General features: G+C 39.4%; 1 protein-coding gene across 1 annotated transcript in view; it reads left to right on the top strand.

Moving 5' to 3' along the window:
* FRY (FRY microtubule binding protein) overlaps nucleotides 1–20,819 on the top strand; it is a 261,360-nt gene that overhangs the window by 191,000 nt on the left and 49,541 nt on the right. The window contains exons 37-47 of the mRNA XM_029938476.1: nucleotides 1,694–1,844; nucleotides 2,395–2,498; nucleotides 3,260–3,445; nucleotides 5,813–6,011; nucleotides 7,496–7,617; nucleotides 11,516–11,703; nucleotides 13,027–13,121; nucleotides 14,595–15,202; nucleotides 16,101–16,198; nucleotides 16,582–16,752; nucleotides 17,249–17,396. Coding sequence (XP_029794336.1) covers nucleotides 1,694–1,844; nucleotides 2,395–2,498; nucleotides 3,260–3,445; nucleotides 5,813–6,011; nucleotides 7,496–7,617; nucleotides 11,516–11,703; nucleotides 13,027–13,121; nucleotides 14,595–15,202; nucleotides 16,101–16,198; nucleotides 16,582–16,752; nucleotides 17,249–17,396 — 2,070 coding nt within the window. The remainder of the gene's footprint in view (nucleotides 1–1,693; nucleotides 1,845–2,394; nucleotides 2,499–3,259; nucleotides 3,446–5,812; nucleotides 6,012–7,495; nucleotides 7,618–11,515; nucleotides 11,704–13,026; nucleotides 13,122–14,594; nucleotides 15,203–16,100; nucleotides 16,199–16,581; nucleotides 16,753–17,248; nucleotides 17,397–20,819) is intronic.

Genomic DNA, 20,819 nt, shown 5'->3' with positions numbered 1-20,819 from the left:
AATGCCACTGGCTTCTAGTGAGAGCATTATAAAAAAAGACCTCCATCATGAGTCTGGCTAGAGGTTTATCAATTTTGTTCATCTTCTCAAAGAACCAGTTCCTGGTTTCATTGATATGTTCTATTGTAGTTTTGTTTTGTTTTTAGTTTCTGTGTATTTATTTCTGATCTAATTTTTATTATTTCCTTCCTTCTGCTAGATTTGCATTTTGTTTGTTCTTTTTCTAGCTTCTTTAGGTATAAGGTTAGGTTGTTTTGAAACTTGTTGCTGCACTCACTTTAAAGGTATTGTTGAGGAAGTTCATTTATTCAAAAAACACTTGTTGATTCCCTGCCACATGTCAGATACTGTTCTAGGAACTAGGGAAACAACAATGAACAAAATAAAGTCTCTGCTGTTGTTCAGCTTATTTGAGAGTCAGAGGAAGCAGGCAGTGCTGGGGAATGGGTGATCTGTGCCAGGAAGGAAAATTAAAGCAGGGTGAAAGGATAGAAAATGATGGGGGGAGGAGTGATTTCAAATAGAGTATTCTGGAAATCTGCAATAAATTGGTACTTGGGCAAAGCTTGTGTGAGGTGGAATGAACCACGTGGCTCTCTCAGAGAGCACTGCAGCCAAAAGGGGAGCTAGAGGAGAAGGCTCTGAAGCTGGACAGTATCGAGCATGATCACAGAACAGCAAGAAGCCCAGATGACTGGGGTGGTGTGGGCAAGGGGCATGGCAGTAGGAGATAAGCCAAGGGAGAAACAGCAAGAAGACCGTGTAAGGCCTTAAAGGCCATGGTGTAGAGTTTGGACTTCATTTTGAGTGGAGAGGGGAGCTACTGGAGAGTGTTTAGCAGAGAGAAAGACATGAATGAACTTCTGTTTTAAAAGGATTGCCCTGGCTTCTCTGTGGAAAACAGACTGTAGAGGGGCCAGGATGGAAGTAGGCAGCAGTAGGGAAGCCATTGCAGTAACCATGTGAGAGCGCATGATGCCTTACCTTGGCAGTGATGGAGATGGTGAAAAGCGGTCCCATTCTGGATATGTGTTGAAGGTACAGCTCACTGAATATGATGTCAAGTTACCTAACCTCTATTTCCCCTCTGTCAAGTAGGAGTAAGAGATACCTATTACTGGGCTTTAATTATTACTTATAATTATTTATAATTATATTAATTATTAATATAATGTGCAGTGGTATAATATAAAGTGCCTGTTATAAAATAGATATTCCCTATGTTAGCTCCTAGTGCAATTATTTTTATTAGTACTATTATCCTCATCATGATTATCATGATTATGAGTTGGTTGTGAGATGTGAGAGAGAAGTTACGGGTAGCTCTAAGGTTCCTGTCCTGAGCAAACTGGAAATATGGAATTGCATTTTACTGCAATGGGGAAGACTGGAAAAAGACCAAGTTTTCACAGTGATGAGAATGATTTAATGTTTTCTTTTTTGCATGTCTGTATTTTCCATTGCACTGTAGTACATAATTGTATATTAGATTATCAAAACATAAAGGAACTAAAATATCTAATCAAGTAATTCTAACCCATTGATCCTATAATTCATACTCACCAAATGGGATGGCTATAGAGTTATTTTTGCTAGCCTACATTTGTAAGATTCTTTCTACAAACACCAAGTAGGGAAAACAAAAATCATCACTCCCTAAAAATAATGCATGCTTGGCTTTCTCACCCTATAGATGACCCGATTTCTCCCTATACGGGCTGGCTGTTGACTATAACGGAGACCAAACAGCCACAGCCCTTACCCATGCCTTGTACTGGAGGATGCTGGGCCCCCCTGGTTGACTACCTCCCAGAGACCATCACTCCCCGGGGGCCCCTCCACAGGTAAGGAGCATCTGTGGGTAGTGGGGAAATGACTGCTTTAATTTGACTGGACTTTTTTTCCCATGAGAAGAGGGAAAATCATTCCAGGTCCTGTCAAATGAAAGGACCTTTGAAATCAGAGGGACTGTGCATAACTTTAATTGAAGCTCTCAGCATATTTGTAGAGTTTGGTTGAATATTAACCAATGTACAAAGCTGCCTTGTAACTCAGAATTTTTTCTTGATGTAATCTGGATGTGGATATGCATTCTGTGATGATTTTTAGGCTGTGAGTAACTTGAAAAGAGGGCCCATTTCTCCTCTTCCTCCCTCAGCTCCTGTTACCTAGTGACTAGTAAGACTCCCTAGTATGTGATTAGCTCAGCCAAGGTTTCTTCTTTTCATGGAATTCTGTGCTTTTTCAGGAGTTAAACTCCATTTCCCTGGAATAAGGGTCTCACATAATTCGTCAACAGGGCTCAAGAGTTGTATTTAATTGTGACTTAATGATCTATCAATGTATTTCCATCCTCTTCAGAAGTTACATTAATTTCATCATGTCATTGATTAGGTGCAATATTGCTGTAATTTTTATGACTGAGATGGTGGTGGATCACAGTGTGAGAGAAGATTGGGCTCTTCATCTACCATTATTACTCCATGCTGTCTTCTTAGGTAAGACTGGATCTAAGAGGAACTCTAGACAATAGGGTCAAAACCCTATAGACGTAATCCAGAGAGCTTTCCTTTCACGTTGACATCCTGCTTTCCTCATTTCTGAAATATTTAGTCTCTTCCATTTTTCATTGCTTCTTTGTGACATCTGCTTCTACAATTTCAGTTGATCAGTCATTGCTTAAAATTGCCCTATTTCCGCAATATACAGTGGTGCCTCGGTAATGCTGTATCTATAAAGATACCCAAAACACATCGGGCCTCTTTGAGGGTTTTTGGATAGATGTGATCAATTTAAAGCCACGAGACACTATCAGCACACACAGAAAGAATATAGAGCACAGCAGGCCAAGCACTGAGATTTCAAACTAGTTGAGTTGCAGAACAAAAATGGGAAGAGGAACAAGCCAGGGAGGCTCAGAAGTTTAGTTAGAGAGAGATGAACCAAATTAGAATCCTTCAGTTAACAGGGAGATCCAGGGAAGAGACGGCCCCAGGAAGGAGGAATGCTAACCATGTCATATTCTGCTGAGAGGTCAAGAAAAGTCCATCTATCAGCATTTTATGAGAACATTTGACTTAAGGAATAAAACATTTTTCCTAAGCCCAACTTCTTTATGTTGGTAACACAAACAATAACAAAGAAAACTGAACATTCTTTCAACACGTTCCTCCTGAGTAACTTGGAATCTTTACTATCCCTGGAATCTAAACGAGCTGAAAACTTGTTTATACTAAGAGATTCCACTGCTTTGTTCCAGGTTTGGACCATTACCGGCCTGAAGTCTTTGAACACAGCAAAAAATTGCTTCTTCACCTCTTGATTGCCCTCTCTTGCAACAGCAATTTTCATGCCATTGCTTCTGTGCTCCTGCAGACTCGAGAGATGGGTGAAACTAAGACTCTAACAGTTCAGCCAGCTTACCAACCGGAATATCTCTACACAGGTAATGAAAGAAGGAGTGGCAGAAAGCCTGACACAGAATCACAGATACAAAGATAACTGAAGGTGTCCTTGGAGCCCAAATTAAATTCTCTAATGTGATCACCCCCCCCAACTTTCTGAGTGAGCAAGTAGGAGCACAATAAATACACACCATTTCACTTGATATTAATTTGGTTTTCAAATTCCTTCAGTATTGAGTGTTTTTCCTTATTATTATGATTGCTGCTCTCATTAAATATGCTCCTACTGATACATTGAAAATTATGTCCTTCAGCCAAGAGCATGTCTAAAACGCTAAAGCTGAGAACACACAAAACAGTGCACCCCATCACCTTGGAGCAGGTCATTGCCAAGGTGCCAGATGTATCATTTGTGGACCTTCTAGTTCCCCTGAAGGAATTTTCACCTTTTTAAGTGATTGCTTTTTCTGGAAAGCATCATGAGTGGAAGTCTCCTAAGAATCTTGGCTGTTTTGAAACCAAAAGTTTCTTTTTAGAAACGAGAACAGAAAGCATTAGCTGAGTCATGTTTGAGTCAAAGAAACTACTCTGATGTGTCCAGCTATTCATGAAAACTTTCCCCAAAGAATTGACCAGTGGGTTTCATTTAGAATCGGAACATTTAAAATATCTTTTTTTTCTAAAATTTTTTTTAATGTTTTACTTATTTTTGAGACAGAGAAAGACAGAGCCTGAGCAGAGAGGGGCAGATAGAGAGGGAGACACAGGATTGGAAGCGGGCTCCAGGCTCTGAGCTCTCAGCACAGACCTAACGCGGGGCTCAAACCCACGAACATGAGACCATGACATGAGCTGAAGTCGGAGGCTTAACTGACTGAGCCACCCAGGCGCCCCAATTTAAAATATCTTAAAGCGATAGTGACCTCACATCCCTGAACATTTTGTATATTGCACAGGCACTGAATATGGCATGCACTTCCTCAGTCACGTGTACTTTAGTCATAACCCTGAAGAAGATGTGCCTGTTACTTAATATGTGTACTCAGTGCTGTCCTGTCCTTTGGCAGATGTTAAGATATTCCTTTGGGAAACAAATATGGAGTTACTAAGTCTGAGACATAAGGATTACTGACCTCAGTGTAAGCCCTTTATTTTAAACCAAGCTACACTTAATTGAAAATAACCCATCAGTAGCCACTCAAAGATACAAAATTGTCTTCACTATAGACATTTAATTAAAAGAATCTGAAGACTTCTGGCTGTCCTGACTCCCCAGGATAAGGATGTATTCCATTAAGCACATGTTCTTAGACTGAGAACATTGTAATGTGTATCTCTGAGTGCATCAGTTTTGCACTCACTGTACCACTGATGTAGCATAGAGTGGGGATTTACAAAACAAAACACAATATACCATAGGCAAGACAAACGGTGGAAACTGAAATGATTGAATCTGTAGCACATGTGGAATATGAGTACAAAGGTTTGGAAAATGTCTCCTTTTCATAAATACTTACTGAGTACCTCCTTTCAACTATGGTAGCTTTCAAATCCAAGCTAAAAACCTGTGTACTAGAAATTACTGTCTTTATCTTTTTATAATAGGAAACTAAACTACAGAAAAATTACATAAACTCTCTGAGCTCACGCAATAAATGGCAGAGATGATATTCAGGCCCAGGACTCCCCCTATTTCAGTATATCTGTCAGACACACCAGAACTATGTACTTTTTGTGATCATTGAGTAGGAGAAAGGGATGATTGTGTATCTACATTTTCAAACCAACAACACCCAGAGATGTAGAATGATAACCAAATATGAGGTGGGGAATAAATAGAGTATATATTTATTCTGTATTTTTGACTACCATGAGACATATTTTATCAAAGCATAGTAACATACACATAATATTCACAGTTGTAAGCACATTTACTCAAAACATTATAACTTATCCATACTAGGTGCTTGTACCACCCAAACTGGTACCATTTTACATATTTAAGTGGTCTAATACCCAAGAATAATTTTCTAACAGCACATTGGGTCCAGATGTATAGGGGAACTGTTTGTCCGCCTGTGCCTGTGTGTGTCTGTGTGTGTACACAGACGCATGTGCACGCACACACACAAGCATACACCACTTATTTTGCAGAAAGCATCAATTCAAACACCAGGCTACAAAGTAACAGATCACACTCCTATTACCAAATACACTCTGGTTTACACAGCAGTGCAACTATTCCATAAGCAAGGAAAAAATATCAGTCTCATTTCGTTGTAACCATAGGCAAAATCAAATGTTTTCTCCAAAAGATTCAAATAACTACACCCTCCTGTATGCTCACCTCCTCACCTTAGTAAGCACCCTGCCTAGCACATTCTACCTCGACCTTCTTGTCCCACCAGGTGGCTTTGACTTCCTGAGAGAGGACCAGTCATCCCCAGTGCCAGACTCGGGGCTAAGCTCCAGTTCCACGTCCTCCAGCATCAGCCTCGGGGGCAGCAGTGGGAATCTCCCGCAGATGACCCAGGAGGTGGAAGACGTGGACACAAACGCTGAAGCAGACGAGAAGGCGAACAAGCTCATTGAGTTTCTGACGACCAGGTATGAAGGTTTAGGAGACAGAGGCCTGTTTTTAGGTTGCTCTTTTAGGGAAACGTCATCACTTTAGAACTACACAGATGAAAAAGTGAGCCCTCAATTTTAGCAAAGCCTTCTTTTCTCTTCTAAATTGCATATGCCGGAGTCTGTCTACAAGGCAGATGCTGGCGGAAGCTGTCTGAGATCCCACTGATGGCACAGTTGATGGGCAGGAGGTTCCGTGTATAAAGAGAATGCAGCAGATGGAGGCAGGACACCGTAGCACCCCACGGTGAGGGTGACTTTAATCATCTATTAGAGCTGCTAGGATCTGGGAGTTCTGAGACTTGGCAAAGAACATCCTCTGGAAACCAAATATATTAGCCATGGTTGACCCAGGAGCAGCTGCAGAGGGGACCATTTTCTGCTTTTCTCATCCAGAGCCATTTATAAATGGAAGTCAGAAACAATAGGAAGCATGATGGGAAAGGAAGAAAACTAATAATCAAAATCAAGAAAAGCTGCTAGCAAGCAACCCGTTTTTTCCAGCTCCTCTGGTTCTTCCTTCCACTGAACAATTTTGCTTGTGAGGCTTCAGAATGTCTCTATCCTGAGGTCCAGTATTGCATCAAGAAAATCATGCTTACCTGAGACTGTGTGGGGGGAGGGGACTCTATCCTTTCTTGGTGCATTAATCCTGGAAGTCTAGTCTGTACAGATGTTATCTGATAGCCTCATGATTCTTCTTTCTCCCACAAATGCATCAATTAATGCAAAAAAAAAGGAAAAAAGCATTTTCTTTCCTCAGTTAATGATTCAGAGTACTCTTTACAGTTCTCAGCTTAATACGAGACTTAATGAACAGGAAGCTTAGGAAGGGGCCTGATGGTAACTACATCCAGAATACTTCAGAGACCAGAATGGTCCGTGGGGAAGAAAAGTGTATGCTCGCCACTTGCCACTGTCCATACCTTATGATGGAACGAGTAGTCTTCTTAAATTCTCACGTCTGGCTCCATCCTTTTCTTTCTGTTGAAAACCAAGTAGATAACAAAGGACATATCTTCAATTTATTTCTACAGTATTTGGTAGTCTAATGCTTTGATCCTGATAAAAGCATTATCTCTGCAAATCTAAAGTGTACAAATGTCTAAGTCTATATTTTAATTAACATTTTATATCATTTTATTTGACAAACACATAGCACCTATTTTGTATAAACACTGTTCTAGTGAATTGAGTGGTTTTAATTTTGTGAATAAATTTTGTGAGATTTGTGTTTTGTGAGTAAAACATAAGAAAAAATATGCCTCCATGAACTAGCTAGATCCATTTTGAGTATGTTCTTAAGCTTTACCAGACCAAAATTTATGCCCACATTAGTCAGTAAAATTTCAAAATCATATTGCACCTTTGGAGTTACAACCTACAGTTATAGGTGGTTTTTTAAATACAAAATGATTATATTTAAGTGGTCATATTATTAATATTTTGTATGTTTTTTTAAGGGCATTTGGTCCACTTTGGTGCCATGAAGATATCACACCCAAAAATCAAAATTCAAAGAGTGCTGAACAGCTCACTAATTTTCTACGTCATGTTGTATCTGTATTTAAAGACTCCAAATCAGGTACTTTATCCTGTTTCCCCAAATGCCACTTTCAACATTTCCTGCAATGGAGTATATTCTTCCCATTATAACCATACACTTTACATATTTATATATGGTTCTGTATTTGGCATTGATAGCAGAAGAATATTCATAGGGGAGCCTTGAAGCTTGTTTCAGATGTGCCTAACTGGATGACTGTTAATGTCATGTATTTTTTCATTGTGCCCTATCAAATACTTCCCAGAAGTCACTGTTCTCCTTGCTCCATTTACCTCACTGGAACTACTCCCTATAATATTAATTTTATTTTAAGGAGGCCCTGAGGTTCATGCCACAACACATGCATGGAAAGAGGCTCAACATCACAGATCATCAAAATCAGAATGAGATATCACCTTACACCTGTCAGAATGGCTAGAATCAAAAAGACAAGCAATAACAAGTATTGGCGAGGATGGAGAGAAAGAGGAACCCTTGTGCACTGTTGGTGGGAACGTAAATTGGTGCAGCCACTATGGCAATTGGTGTGGAATTTCCCCCCAAAAAATTAAAAATAGAAATATCATATGATTCAATAATTTTGCTACTGGGCATTTACCCAAAGAAAATGAAAACACTAGTGTGAAAAGATATATGCACCCCTATGCTTATTGTAGCATTATTTCCAATAGCTAAGATATGGAAGTAACTCAAGTGTCCATCCATAGATGAATAGATAAGGAAGACGTGCGTGTGTGTGTGTGTGTGTGTGTGTACACATGTGCATGCATGTAGATAGATATATATTCTTCCCATATATATTCCATTTATACAACATATATATTTTATATATAATGGAGTATATATAACAGAATATATAATAATGGAATGTTATACAACCATAAAAAAGGATTAGATCTTGCCATTTGTGACAAGATGGATGCACCTACAGGGTATTAACCTAAGTGAAGTAAGTCAGATTGAAGAAAAAATATATGATATGAGTTTACTCATGTGAAATCTAAAAAACAAATGAATAAACAAAAAGCAGAATCAGACCTATAAATAAAGAGAACAAACTGATGGTTGCCAGAGGGAAGGGTGTAGGGATATGGGCAAAGTGGGTTAAGGGGAGAGAGAGAGAAACAGGCTTCCAGTTATGGGATGAATAAGTCACAGGAATAGAAGGCACAGCATAGGGAATCCAGTCAATGATCTTGTAATCATGTTGTAGTGATGTACAGGGACAGATGGTAGCTACACTTGTGGGGAGCATAGCGAGCCATAGAGAGAAGTTGAAGAAGTAGAATCACTATGTTTTACACCTGAAACTAATGTGACACCGTGTGTCAAGTATACTCAAATTTTAAAATTTTACCAAAAAAAAATAGGCAACCATGAGTAATAAATCTTATTGACTATATTCAGACTCAACTGTGAAAAACTGTCAGATATCACAACGGGTTTAAAAAAGAATTTTGTGATAAAATGTCTTTGACTTTGAAAGCATTTGCTAATAATCCCTGTGCTGATGATCATTCCATATCTGAACACAGTGTGGCTTGTAGTTAGATTACAATAGCATCATGATGTGTAAGCCCTTAGCTGTATGCCATTCAGATTCGACTTGGCTTGGGCTGATTTGTGTGTGAAATTTAAATTTGGTTCCTCTGCATAATGCAACAGCTACCCCTACCATTTTTTATGCATCAGACTGACCAAATGAAATACGGCTCACTGGCTTTCCCAGCCGCTCTGATAATTAGCACATCTCACAGTTTGAAACCTTCCAGATTAGCCTCACCTATTCTCGGTATCAGAGGGTGCTTTCTAGAAAAGCCAACAATACTGATAAACTGAAGAGACTTTCTCATTTCAGGAATAGGATTGACATTTCTTGTTTTGAGTCTGTTTTGGAATGTTTTTGAAATGTTACCACCTCTTCTATTGCTTTTCCCCGCACTTAGAAGTCACTTAATGGTTGAAAATATAACCCAAAGGGAGAAATGTACCATTTGCGTGCAAATCATTAATTTGCTTAAAATCTTTGATTGCATGAAGATAATGAAAATGAAACAACTCATCAATCCCTTTACTGTTTTCTCAGAGGGTGCTTAGAGTCTGAGTCTTTTCACAGCCTGCTCCAGATACTTTTACTCACTACAGTTTCTTTATGCATCCCTGCTCTCTGCCTGTGTCCGCTGTAGCACGATAAAATACGTTCCTGGAAACACCTGCAGGAGTCAGGGTAGCATAGCTGCTGTAACGCACAACCCCCAAAGCTCAGAGGCTTAACACAGTGGACGATTACTTCCGATCACGTAACAGTTCAGTGTAGAACTTAAACAGCCTCTAATTTAAATAGCCTCTCTGAAGGACACTGGCATAATTTGGCAGGCGGCCTTCCACGTGGCGCTTCAGAGACCTTCCTTCTGTGGCTCTGACCACCTCAGCTCAGCAGCCTCTCCTCACCCCTCCTCATCCAGCCAGCAGGTGGAGGAAGAGCATGAGTAGAGGATTACTCTGGAGGAATTTACACCACACGCGGCAAGCGTGGCATCCAGTTCTCCTTTCCACGTTCCACTGGCCAGAACTCAGGCACAAGGCCTGCAAGAAAGCCTGGGAAATGTAGGTTTGCTGTGTGACACATTAAATAAGCTTTTCTTAAGGACATTGTCCTGTCATTGGTGGCATTGTCACCAAGAACATGGTAGGGTCCTATAGTCCTACCAGTGAGGTGCTAGCCTTCAGGTCCATTCTGATTTCAGTAAGTTTTTGTTCATTGACAGAGGACCAAACCCCATACACAATAAAATTAAGTAGAAAAATAAAACAAAGTAAAGGTACAAATTCTGTTTTGAAGCATGTTCCATTCATAAATTGTGAACTGTCTATATGGGTTTAATCCTGTATTTGCTACCTTGAATATGTCTAAGTCCATCTTCCAGGACACTTTGTTTGCTCTGCGGGAAGATTCTCTTATATATGCCAAAGGTCCCTAGGGTCAAACAGCTAGGCAGCAGCTAAGAACAATAACATTAAATGATCCCTCCTGGTTCACTTTCTCGTGATAATCAAATGTACCACGGAGATCTCAAAGACAGCCAAAATCACGGTTTTCATCATGTCCTCTGACTTTGTAGTCAGTTTTTCTCCTGCAGAGAGGCACAGCAGAGAGTACAGACCAGTGGCCCAGAATTCAATCATGTGCTTTACCCTGCATTTTCACTTCCATCTCATCCAGTGGTTTCCTGATGACTAGGATTACCTTCATGCTACTGGAAGAACCAATATTCGGGCGAGAGTTTAAATGATGGCTGCCTTCTTGGCAACATCTGCATATTTACCACTATTCTGAGGAGCAAAGACTTTGGTACAGGTCTTGGTTGTGTTTAGAGTTGACTAGATCCACTAACAGCTTTCCTCTACACAAGTACTCTGAAAACTTGCTCCTAACAAATTCTCTTACGACAAAGGAGTAAAAGTACTCTATGCAAAAAGGACTTCAGAAGAACAATGTAGAAAAATAGTAGGGCAGTAAACAAGAATACATTTGTGAGCGTATTATGTGTCAGACACGGTACAAAGCATTTTTTTAAGTCGTCGAATTTTCACAATGACTCTATGATATAGATACTATTATTCTCCAGTTAAAAATAAGAAAATAGGCTAATAGAGACTACATTTCTTCCCAGAGTTCCCAAAACCCCTGTTCAAAACCAGGACCACCTTGCTGCAAAGCTTCCGACTCTACTACACTATGCCTCTTTAAGATCTGTTCCAGTTTGGGTTGTTTTTTTTTTTTTAATTCTAAAATGGTTAATTGTTAAATACGTACCACATGGATAGCTCTTTGGAGTTAACTTGATTTAAACCTATAGACAACTGATGCCCCAGATTTGTATAGGTTGACCATCTCTGGCCTCTTGGTGCCTAGGTTTCCATCTGGAGCAACACTTGAGTGAAGTCGCATTGCAGACAGCCCTCGCAAGCTCTTCGAGGCACTATGCCGGTCGGTCCTTCCAGATATTCCGGGCGCTCAAGCAACCTCTGTCTGCACATGCTTTGTCTGACCTTCTCTCCAGACTGGTGGAGGTGATTGGAGAACATGGAGATGAGATTCAGGTACAGAAGGAAAGGCCACCGAACTCATTCTCCTTCTCTCAGGTCAAAGATGAGGACTTGACAACTTTCTTTGAACCTTCTTTTTCTTGCCCAATTATCCCAGCCATTTGGGCATATACAATTTATTTTAAAAATGTCTAAATATTAACTTTTATATTTACAAAAATCACTTTGGGGACACCTGGGTGGCTCAGTCTGTTAAACGTGCAGCTCTTGATCTTGGTTCAGGTCATGATCTCACAGTTTATAGAATCGAGTGCTGCATCAGTCTCTGCGTGGACAGTGTGGAGCCTGCTTGGGATGTTCTCTCTCTCTCACTCTCTCTCTCCCTCTCTCTCTCTCTCTCTCTCCCTTTCCCCCTCCCTCCCTCTCTTCCCCATCTCTCTCTGACCCTCCCCTGCTAGCTCGCTTGCTCTTTCTCAAAATAAATAAATAAACTTTAAAACAATCACTTCAAGGAGCGCTGTTCTAGAGATTCAGTGGATGGTTTTATTGATCCTACAACTGAAAATCCCCTGGTGACTCCCTGGTTGTTTTTGTTGTTAGTTTTAGTTGACTGGGAAGTGGGGGATTATTTGCATTCCTTTGTCCTTTTGCCACCAGCCTAGGATGTGCCGTCTCCCACCCAGAGAAGGGCTCTCCATTGTATCTATGCAGCACACTCCCGTCCCTGTATAACTAACTCTCGGCACACTGAGAAGAGCTGAAGAAGCAGTGGAGAGACTAGATGCCACGAGAAGACCCTGTACCTAGATCCCAGGGACTGGGGAGCATTACAAGGGCATTACAAGCTCTGTAGCTTGGGCCAAGCCTTTCTTTCACTTCTTTTTCGTCAGAAAAGTTATTACATCCCAGGAGACTTACGCACCTGTAAACTCTAGCCTCTTTTCCTCTTTCTGGACATTGGATATGTTCTTCAAAATGCCACTGAGGCACAGACCTTCTCATCCCTCAGCTCTAAATTTCTGGCTCAGATATGGACACTCTGTATTTCAAATGTCCACCCCCTCATCAAGGGGCAATGATTGCCATCTTTATCCTTGCCCTCTCCCTATTGGATTTCAGATGAGATTGGTCCATTGAGGACATCAGATCTAGGGAAATAAATTTTTGTGATTACATGCTAACTGCTAAGACATCTGAGTTTCCTAAGCGGCCATTACATTGTGTTTTTAGACTTGGGAAGTTAAAGTAGCATAGACTGTCTAGCACTCAATGATATTAACATTAGACTTGAATAACGTTTGTGTTGATTAAATTTATCTTCTGGAAGGAAACAGCAGTTTCAAGCAGTACAAAATGTTATCTGTGCGTGTCTGGCAGGGTTACGTAATGGAGGCACTCCTTACCTTGGAAGCCGCCGTGGATAACTTGTCCGACTGCCTGAAGAACAGTGATCTCTTAACAGTGTTATCTCGGTGAGAAGAAGTCTAATGACTTTTTATTTTATTTATTAAATTTTTTTAATGTTTGTTTTTGAGAGAGAGACAGAGTGTGAGCAGGGGAGGGGCACAGAGAGAGGGTGACACAGAATCGGAAGCAGGCTCCAGACTGTCAGCACAGAGCCCCATGCGGGGCTTGAACCCAGAAACCACGAGATCATGACCTGAGCCGAAGTCGGACGCTCAACTGACTGAGCCACCCAGGCACCCCGCTTAATGACTTTTGAAATCAAACATGCTGTACTGAATAGTTGAGACATGCCTGGACTTTGGGCAATATCCAAAGAGCAAATCTAGTTTTTGATGTATCTGACATTATTGTTAGTTTAAAAAAAAAAAGGAAATTACGACACACACAGATACATGTTATTTAAGCAGTTTCACACATCAGAAAGAGAAGAAATGTTAGTTCTAAATAATACAAATATTAGTGCTTTTTCATTTTATGTTTTATGACTTTGAGTACTTTTTCAAATTTTATAATTATCCTGTTTATTTCATTGTAAACAGAAACCCAAACTACATAGTTTTTTGAATGAATATACATAAAACTCATCTTGAACCATCACTATAAAAACAGCTGGAATTAATGTCGATTTTATATGAATAAATTCCTATCTTAGGATCGTCCTTTTTTATTTTTATTCTGTTGCTCCTGCCAATGTTTAATTGCCCATTTCAAACCATTCACAAGTCTGTATTCTGTTTATATAATTGAACTCATTTTGGTTGCAATTGAGTCAGTGATGTTATCATAAATCACACTGAGCCTTGTTTCACTTTTAAGTTGGGCATTTTCTATGGATAAGTAATTTTACTATGATTACTAACATCATACGTATTTCTCTATATAAACCTAGAGATTTATCTCAATCAGTAAGAATTTAGCAAGAATGTTGATAAAGAGTTTTATCTTTTCAGTCTGAAATAGGCTTGGAAATCATTTCTCATAGATTTTTTAGAAGTTTAAAAAAATTCCTTTGATGTAGTTACTAACTTGCTTCTTTCTAGATAACATCCTTTCCATTTCTGTTCTCCTTATCAGTCAGTTAATAGAATATTAAACTTTGTGCCTATCAGGTACACTTTATTTCTAAATTACTTCTGCCCAAATTTGAACAAAAATATAATTGAAAGATCTTTACCACCAACCCCTCTTATTTAGCCTTTCAATGTGTGTAAGTCAGGTTTTATTCTCCTTTTGTTGGTGAGGGTCCTTATTGTTTTGTTTTGTTTTGTTTTGTTTTGTTTTCATAGCTTTAAGTTTAGGAATAAGGAAATTTATCCCTGTAAGTTTAAGAGTATGGGGGGGAGGGGTGAAAACAAGAATAGATAGTATTTCCAAAGAATAATTTCCCTCTTTTATAGTTTGTCAGTGGGTCTTAAAAGGACTGACTCTTCACTGAATTATGTTGGCTTTCTATTAAACTTTTTTATTTTTATACCCAGCTCTTCATCACCAGATTTAAGCTCTAGCACTAAACTAACAGCAAGCAGAAAGAGCACAGGACAACTAAATGTGAACCCTGGGGCAGCCAGTGGCAACACAGCAACTGCAGAACGGAGCCGGCATCAAAGAAGCTTTTCTGTGCCCAAGAAGTTTGGTGTTGTCGACCGATCCTCAGACCCACCCAGGAGTGCCACACTGGACAGAATTCAGGCTTGTACCCAACAAGGCCTCTCCTCAAAAACCAGAAGCTCATCCTCCTTGAAGGACAGCCTCTCGGACCCCTCACACATAAACCATCCAACCAACCTATTGGCCACCATCTTTTGGGTCACAGTGGCTTTGATGGAATCTGATTTTGAGTTTGAATACCTAATGGCCCTAAGGCTGTTGAATAGACTACTGGCTCACATGCCACTTGATAAAGCTGAGAACCGAGAAAAACTTGAGAAACTCCAAGGGCAGCTTAAGTGGTCAGACTTCTCAGGGTTGCAGCAGCTACTGCTGAAAGGATTCACCTCCCTCACCACCACCGACCTTACCCTCCAGCTTTTCAGTTTGCTGACACCAGTATCCAAAGTATCCATGGTGGATTCATCCCAAGCCATTGGTAAAGTCAACATGACGCGTTCTCTTAGTGGTTATGTTTACATTTGGTGTAATCAGATTATGGGCTTAGTGCATTTAACAATTCTGTTTTAAAATGTTTCTTTGGGAATAGCTTATTTATTTCAAAATTATACATAATGTAAGTTTTAAAAGTATTTATACTGTAGAAGACATTTTTAAGGCAATAGCATAAAAGGCACAGAAAGTAACATATATATATTAATTATTTCTCCATGAATTCCAGGTCAAATTGCAGATATAGTTTATTATATTTTTCTTGTACAGATAAACATTTTTTCCTCTTTTTTCTTAAGTCCTAAATCCTTTTTGTTTTCTTAGCCTTTTTTTCCCTCTTGAAAGTTCTGTTGGTTCCCTCTTGTTTTGAATTAAGTCAAATCACCAGCCATAGTTTTAATATTGCAGCATGTGGCCCAGACTTCTTCTCATGAAGGTAGAGCTTAACACAGTACTACTAAGCCATTACTTATGATTTTAAAGAGTCTTTTTTTATTGCGTTACATGAGCAAGACTTAAATTGGTTGGCCTATGTCCTCTCAAACAAGCTTTACTTAAAATATGTGTTTTGCTAACAGTTTCAAACTAGAGCTTCCGTTCATCTTAATCTGCTTTTAAAAATCTGTGCCAGTCATCCTTATTCGCAAATCCTTAGCAAGACAGTCTCCACGTCTAAGAATTGCCAATCTACTTTGGTGCCTCCTCTGTAACTGTTGTCATTGTTGCACATTTTTTCCCTGGATCTTGTGTTAGGTCATAATAAAGCTGGTTCAAAAGACGGCTTTTGCATCCCCTCAGAATAAAATCTACACTGTTCCTTCCCAAGTGTTAACTGTTAAAACGTACCATATTCAGCTGTCTCCACTGTCTCTTCTCTGATCCAGGGTTTCCACTGAATGTGTTGTGTCTCCTGCCCCAGCTGATTCAGCATTTTGAAAATCCCAATCAGTTCTGCAAGGATATAGCCGAAAGGATTGCTCAGGTATGATTTCTGGCTTGACGCTCAGGTGGACCTATGTGGGCCTTCAGGAAGGTCCACTGCTAAACAGAAATTACCCAGAGAGGGAAGTGAGGTTCCCCAAACCTGAAAATAATACCTGGAATTGCTAGATATTGCTAGATCTGCATAGCTGATGCATACTGTCTTTTGGTTTCATTATTGAGAAGACAGGTAGAAAGAATTTGTGAAACTCATATTAGCTAATTACTGAGATAAGCACTTCTGCAGCTTACAAAAAAAAAAAAAAAGGTATTGATGTGTTTTCCAGGTTCCAGAGCACAACTGTAAACAGATAGCACAATTGCTAACACATCTTCCTGTTTATCAGGCAACTTTATCCCTAACTGATTTTCTTCTCTTAAAAGGTGTGTTTGGAGGAGAAGAACCCCAAACTTTCCAATCTTGCACATGTCATGACCCTGTACAAAACACACAGCTACACGAGGGACTGTGCCACATGGGTCAACGTAGTCTGCCGGTACCTTCACGAAGCATATGCTGACATCACCTTGAACATGGTGACCTACCTGGCTGAGGTAAACTCTTCAATCAAGGACAAAACTATTAGAGTTTTCCTGGGTGAAATTTTTATATGGAATGGATAATAATCTCTTAACTTCACTTACTGAGTGCCTATTAGATATTATCATAGATGCTGTATGGAATCATTTTAAATCCTCACAGCAACCCACCAATGTAGATACTATTATAACAAAGAGTCTGAGGCCCAACCAGGTAAAATAATCTGCCGTGTGTTTAAAGCCAGCCTTTGAACTGAGGTGCACCTGCCTCAAAACCTTAAAATCCTTCTTTTTACTACAGTAATACCTGTCAGGACATTCCAGAAATGGAGACATTTTATCCTAATCACTCTGGGTGTTCATATGTTATTTAAGGAGTTTCTATGTGGCTTGATATGCTTAACGGCTGTTTGCTCTAAATTAACTAACACAGCATACATTTTGAAGTAAACTTTTTATCTTCATCTTTAAGTTTGTTTTTATAACTAGAATAGGATTTTTGTCCCCATAGAAATGTGTTTCTAGCACATTTTGTTCCAAGCCGCTGGGGTCCATCTGTGCTGCAAATACACAGCAAATGGAATGTATTCTGTGTAGCCGCTCCGGTGTAACACACAAGGTCATGAAAGCTATGAGGCAAGTGGTCACTAACAGCCACCGTGAGTTAGCGTGGTCACTGTTGCTTTTGCCTGAGGGATATGCATGCGTATGTCTTGCCAGCGCCTTTCCAGGAGTGATGAGGACAGTACATTCTAACTTTCCTTTTGTTATGTCAACAGTACAGGGTGCAGATAAGTTATAGAATCAGCCATTGTCTGAAAGGCTCCACAAGACTGACCCTGCACCTAGAAGAGGGTCCTTGCTTCCCCCATCTACACTGAGCGTTGATCCTGCAGGATTTTGATATGTGGACTGGCTCAGCAGTATGTGAGCTGTATTCAGAATGTCAGCACCCCAACGAGCCTCCCTTCTATGCCACCGTGCTGCTTTTGACAATCACCTTGGTCACATCTGTCCCACAAGAGTTGCTAAGAAAACACGCACATACCTTAGCTCACAAGAAATACTGGGACAACTGACGCAATGTCCTGCTTACAACGGCAGACGATGCCTGTTTTAAAACAAAGTGAAGTTAAGTTAGCAAGGCGGCAGACTTGTTTGGATCACCAGACATAGAGTCAGTCAGAGAAAGACAAATTTCATATGATATAACAAATATGTGAAATTCAATAAACAAAACAGATGAACATAGGAGAAGGGAAGGAAAAAGAAGGTAAAAAGAGACAGGGAGGCAAACCATAAAAGACTTAAATACAGAGAACAAACCGAAGGTTGCAGGAGGAGAGGTGGATGGAGGGATGGGCTAGATGGGTGATGGGCATTAAGGCAGGTATTGCTGGGATGAGCACTGGGTGTTCAGTGATGAATCACTGAATTCTACTCCTGAAACCATTATTAACTATATGTTAACTAACTTAGATTTAAATTTTAGGAAATACATAGAAAAAGGAAAAATTAAAATGTAGATTCAAAAAAGCTTCAAAATTACAAACAGGATGTGGCATATACACACATGCCTATTATTTGGACTTAACAAGAAATGAGCACTGACACAGGCTGACAACATTATGCCAAGTGAAATAAGCCAGACACAAAAGTACAAATATCTTCGGATTCCACTTGTGCGAGGTGCACAGACTAGGCAAATCTGTAGACACAGAAAATAGAATAGTGGTTACCAAGCACTGGGGGCAGGGGGGGGGATGGAGAGTTAGTGTTTTACAGTTAACAGAGTGTTTGTTTGGGATGATGAACAAATTCTGGAAATAAATGGTGGCAGTGGTCACACCACAAAGGGAATGCACTTCGTGCCGCAGAACGGGACACTTAAACATGGTCCACACGGTCACTTTATGTTATATACAGCTTAGCACCGTGAGAATGAATAAAGAAGAATAGATTACCTACTTTGTTCCATTCAGCCTTTGTCACAAATTATCACTACAGATTTTGTTATAAACGTAACTTCCCCCCATGCATAAGATACACTAACTCCTATTTCAAGGGCTTAAGTGTTGCCCAGGCTTATACGTGTAATTGTAGGTCGCTGTGGTCAGGATTGCCACTGAATCTGTTCTGCTCACTGAACAGTAATTGCGTGTGTGTGTGTTTACAGGTGTTGACATAGCTCATAGTGTCATTTTCAACAGCTGTGGGATTCTAACAAGTTAAGATAACACAATTTGCTTAAATATCTTCCCTTTTGCTTATATTCATAACTTTTTTCTATTACGAGTGGTTCTTTCATGTAGACTTCTCATCAGATAATATTCAGGTTATTTCTTCTGGTGCCATTTCCTAAAGTTACTATCCGAATGGAGGAAAACACTATTTAGTTCTACTCGTTTGGGAAATTGGTCTCACAGAGACTTTCCCAGTTTACGATACTGCCAACAATGTATAAACTTGTTCTCCCTTATCCTCATTATATTTTATTTCTCCATATATTTCTTTTTTCAGCTTAATATTTTTATTGGTACTTTAAAATTATTCTCTTTAGGTATTTCCTTTCGAGGAATAAGGTCCATTTGTCCACCCATTAGATTTGTATAATTTCCCATTTCCTCCTGTATTAACTGCTCAGTTATCTCTTTTGACCACTTTTCATGTGAAATTTCAGCATTTATTTGAATACTTTCTTTATTTAGAATAGTAATTTTTTTATCCTGATAAATGTCACTTAAATTTTCTCATTGGTTTGCTTTCCTTTTTGAAAAAATTGTTGATATCATGGTATATATCCATAAAAGAAAGTTTTGTAGATACAGGAAAGGAGGGGATAGAACAGGAGGAGGGGGCAAACTAAAGAAAAATTATCGGGATACCTGGGTGGCTCAGTCGGTTAAGCCTCCGACTTCGGCTTAGGTCATACATAATCTCACATTCGTGGGTTCAAGCCTCGTGTCGGGCTCTGTGCTGACAACTCAGAGCCTGGAGCCTGCTTCAGACTCTGTGTCTCTCTCTCTGCCCTTCCGCCTCTCATGCTCTGTCTCTCTCTGTATCAAAAATAAATTAAAAAAACATTAAAAAAAAGGAAAGAAAAATTATCCAAGATGATTACATTATCTAGAGGTTTCTTTCCTCTGTTATTCCATTATAATACACACGCATTCACGTTGATTTTAGCATCATCTATTATACAGAAATTATATATCCTTCCTCTTTCAATTAATATTATCTGATATGATATTTTATTATGCAATTTACCATAATATATGCATCCATTTCCCTAGTGTTCAGCATTTATATTACTTGCAAAGCTTTCGTTTACCTCTTCTGTGGGTCTTTTACTATTATAAAAAACACCTTGGTGAAATCTCATATATAAATCTTTTTTTAATTCTTTTTTTTTTAATGTTGTGTTTATTTTTGAGAGAGAGACAGCACAAGCAAGAGAGGGTCAGAGAAAGAGGGAGACACAGAATTCAAAGACAGACTCCAGGCTCTGAGCTAGCTGTCAACACAGAGCCCTACGTGGGGCTCAAGCCCACAAACTGTGAGATCATGACCTTAGCCGAAGTCAGACGCTTAATGGACTGAGCCACCCAGGCACCCCTCATATATAAATCTTAATGCCCATTTCTAAGTTTGAAAAATTTCCTAGAGGTACATTATTGTTTCAAAAGACAAAAACTGTATAGACCTATGTGAGACATAATGTAAGTTAAAAAAAATCATCTGTGTTAATTATATTGGTTAAGACCTATTTTTAAAAAAATACAAACTGTTCTTAGTACTCCGGATGTCACTTGCCAAATTATCCACGTCACATTTCCACTGATGTTACATTTCCTACTTCCTATACATTTCTTATATCCTCACCAATACTGACTATTCTCACTTGCTAAACCTTGCCAGTTTCTAACTGGCAGTTTCTAGCTAATAAGTCTCTTTTGTTTCAATATGTAATTTTCAATAATTGATGGTACTTGATACTTTCCTTTTGAGATTTATTTTATTGTATTTCATTTGTGAATATGATATTTATATATTCAGACCTACTTCCATTGCCTTTAATGATA

This window comes from Suricata suricatta, chromosome 4, assembly GCF_006229205.1.
Source record: "Suricata suricatta isolate VVHF042 chromosome 4, meerkat_22Aug2017_6uvM2_HiC, whole genome shotgun sequence".
Lineage (NCBI taxonomy): Eukaryota > Metazoa > Chordata > Mammalia > Carnivora > Herpestidae > Suricata > Suricata suricatta.
This window is presented reverse-complemented; position numbering and strand designations above follow the sequence as displayed.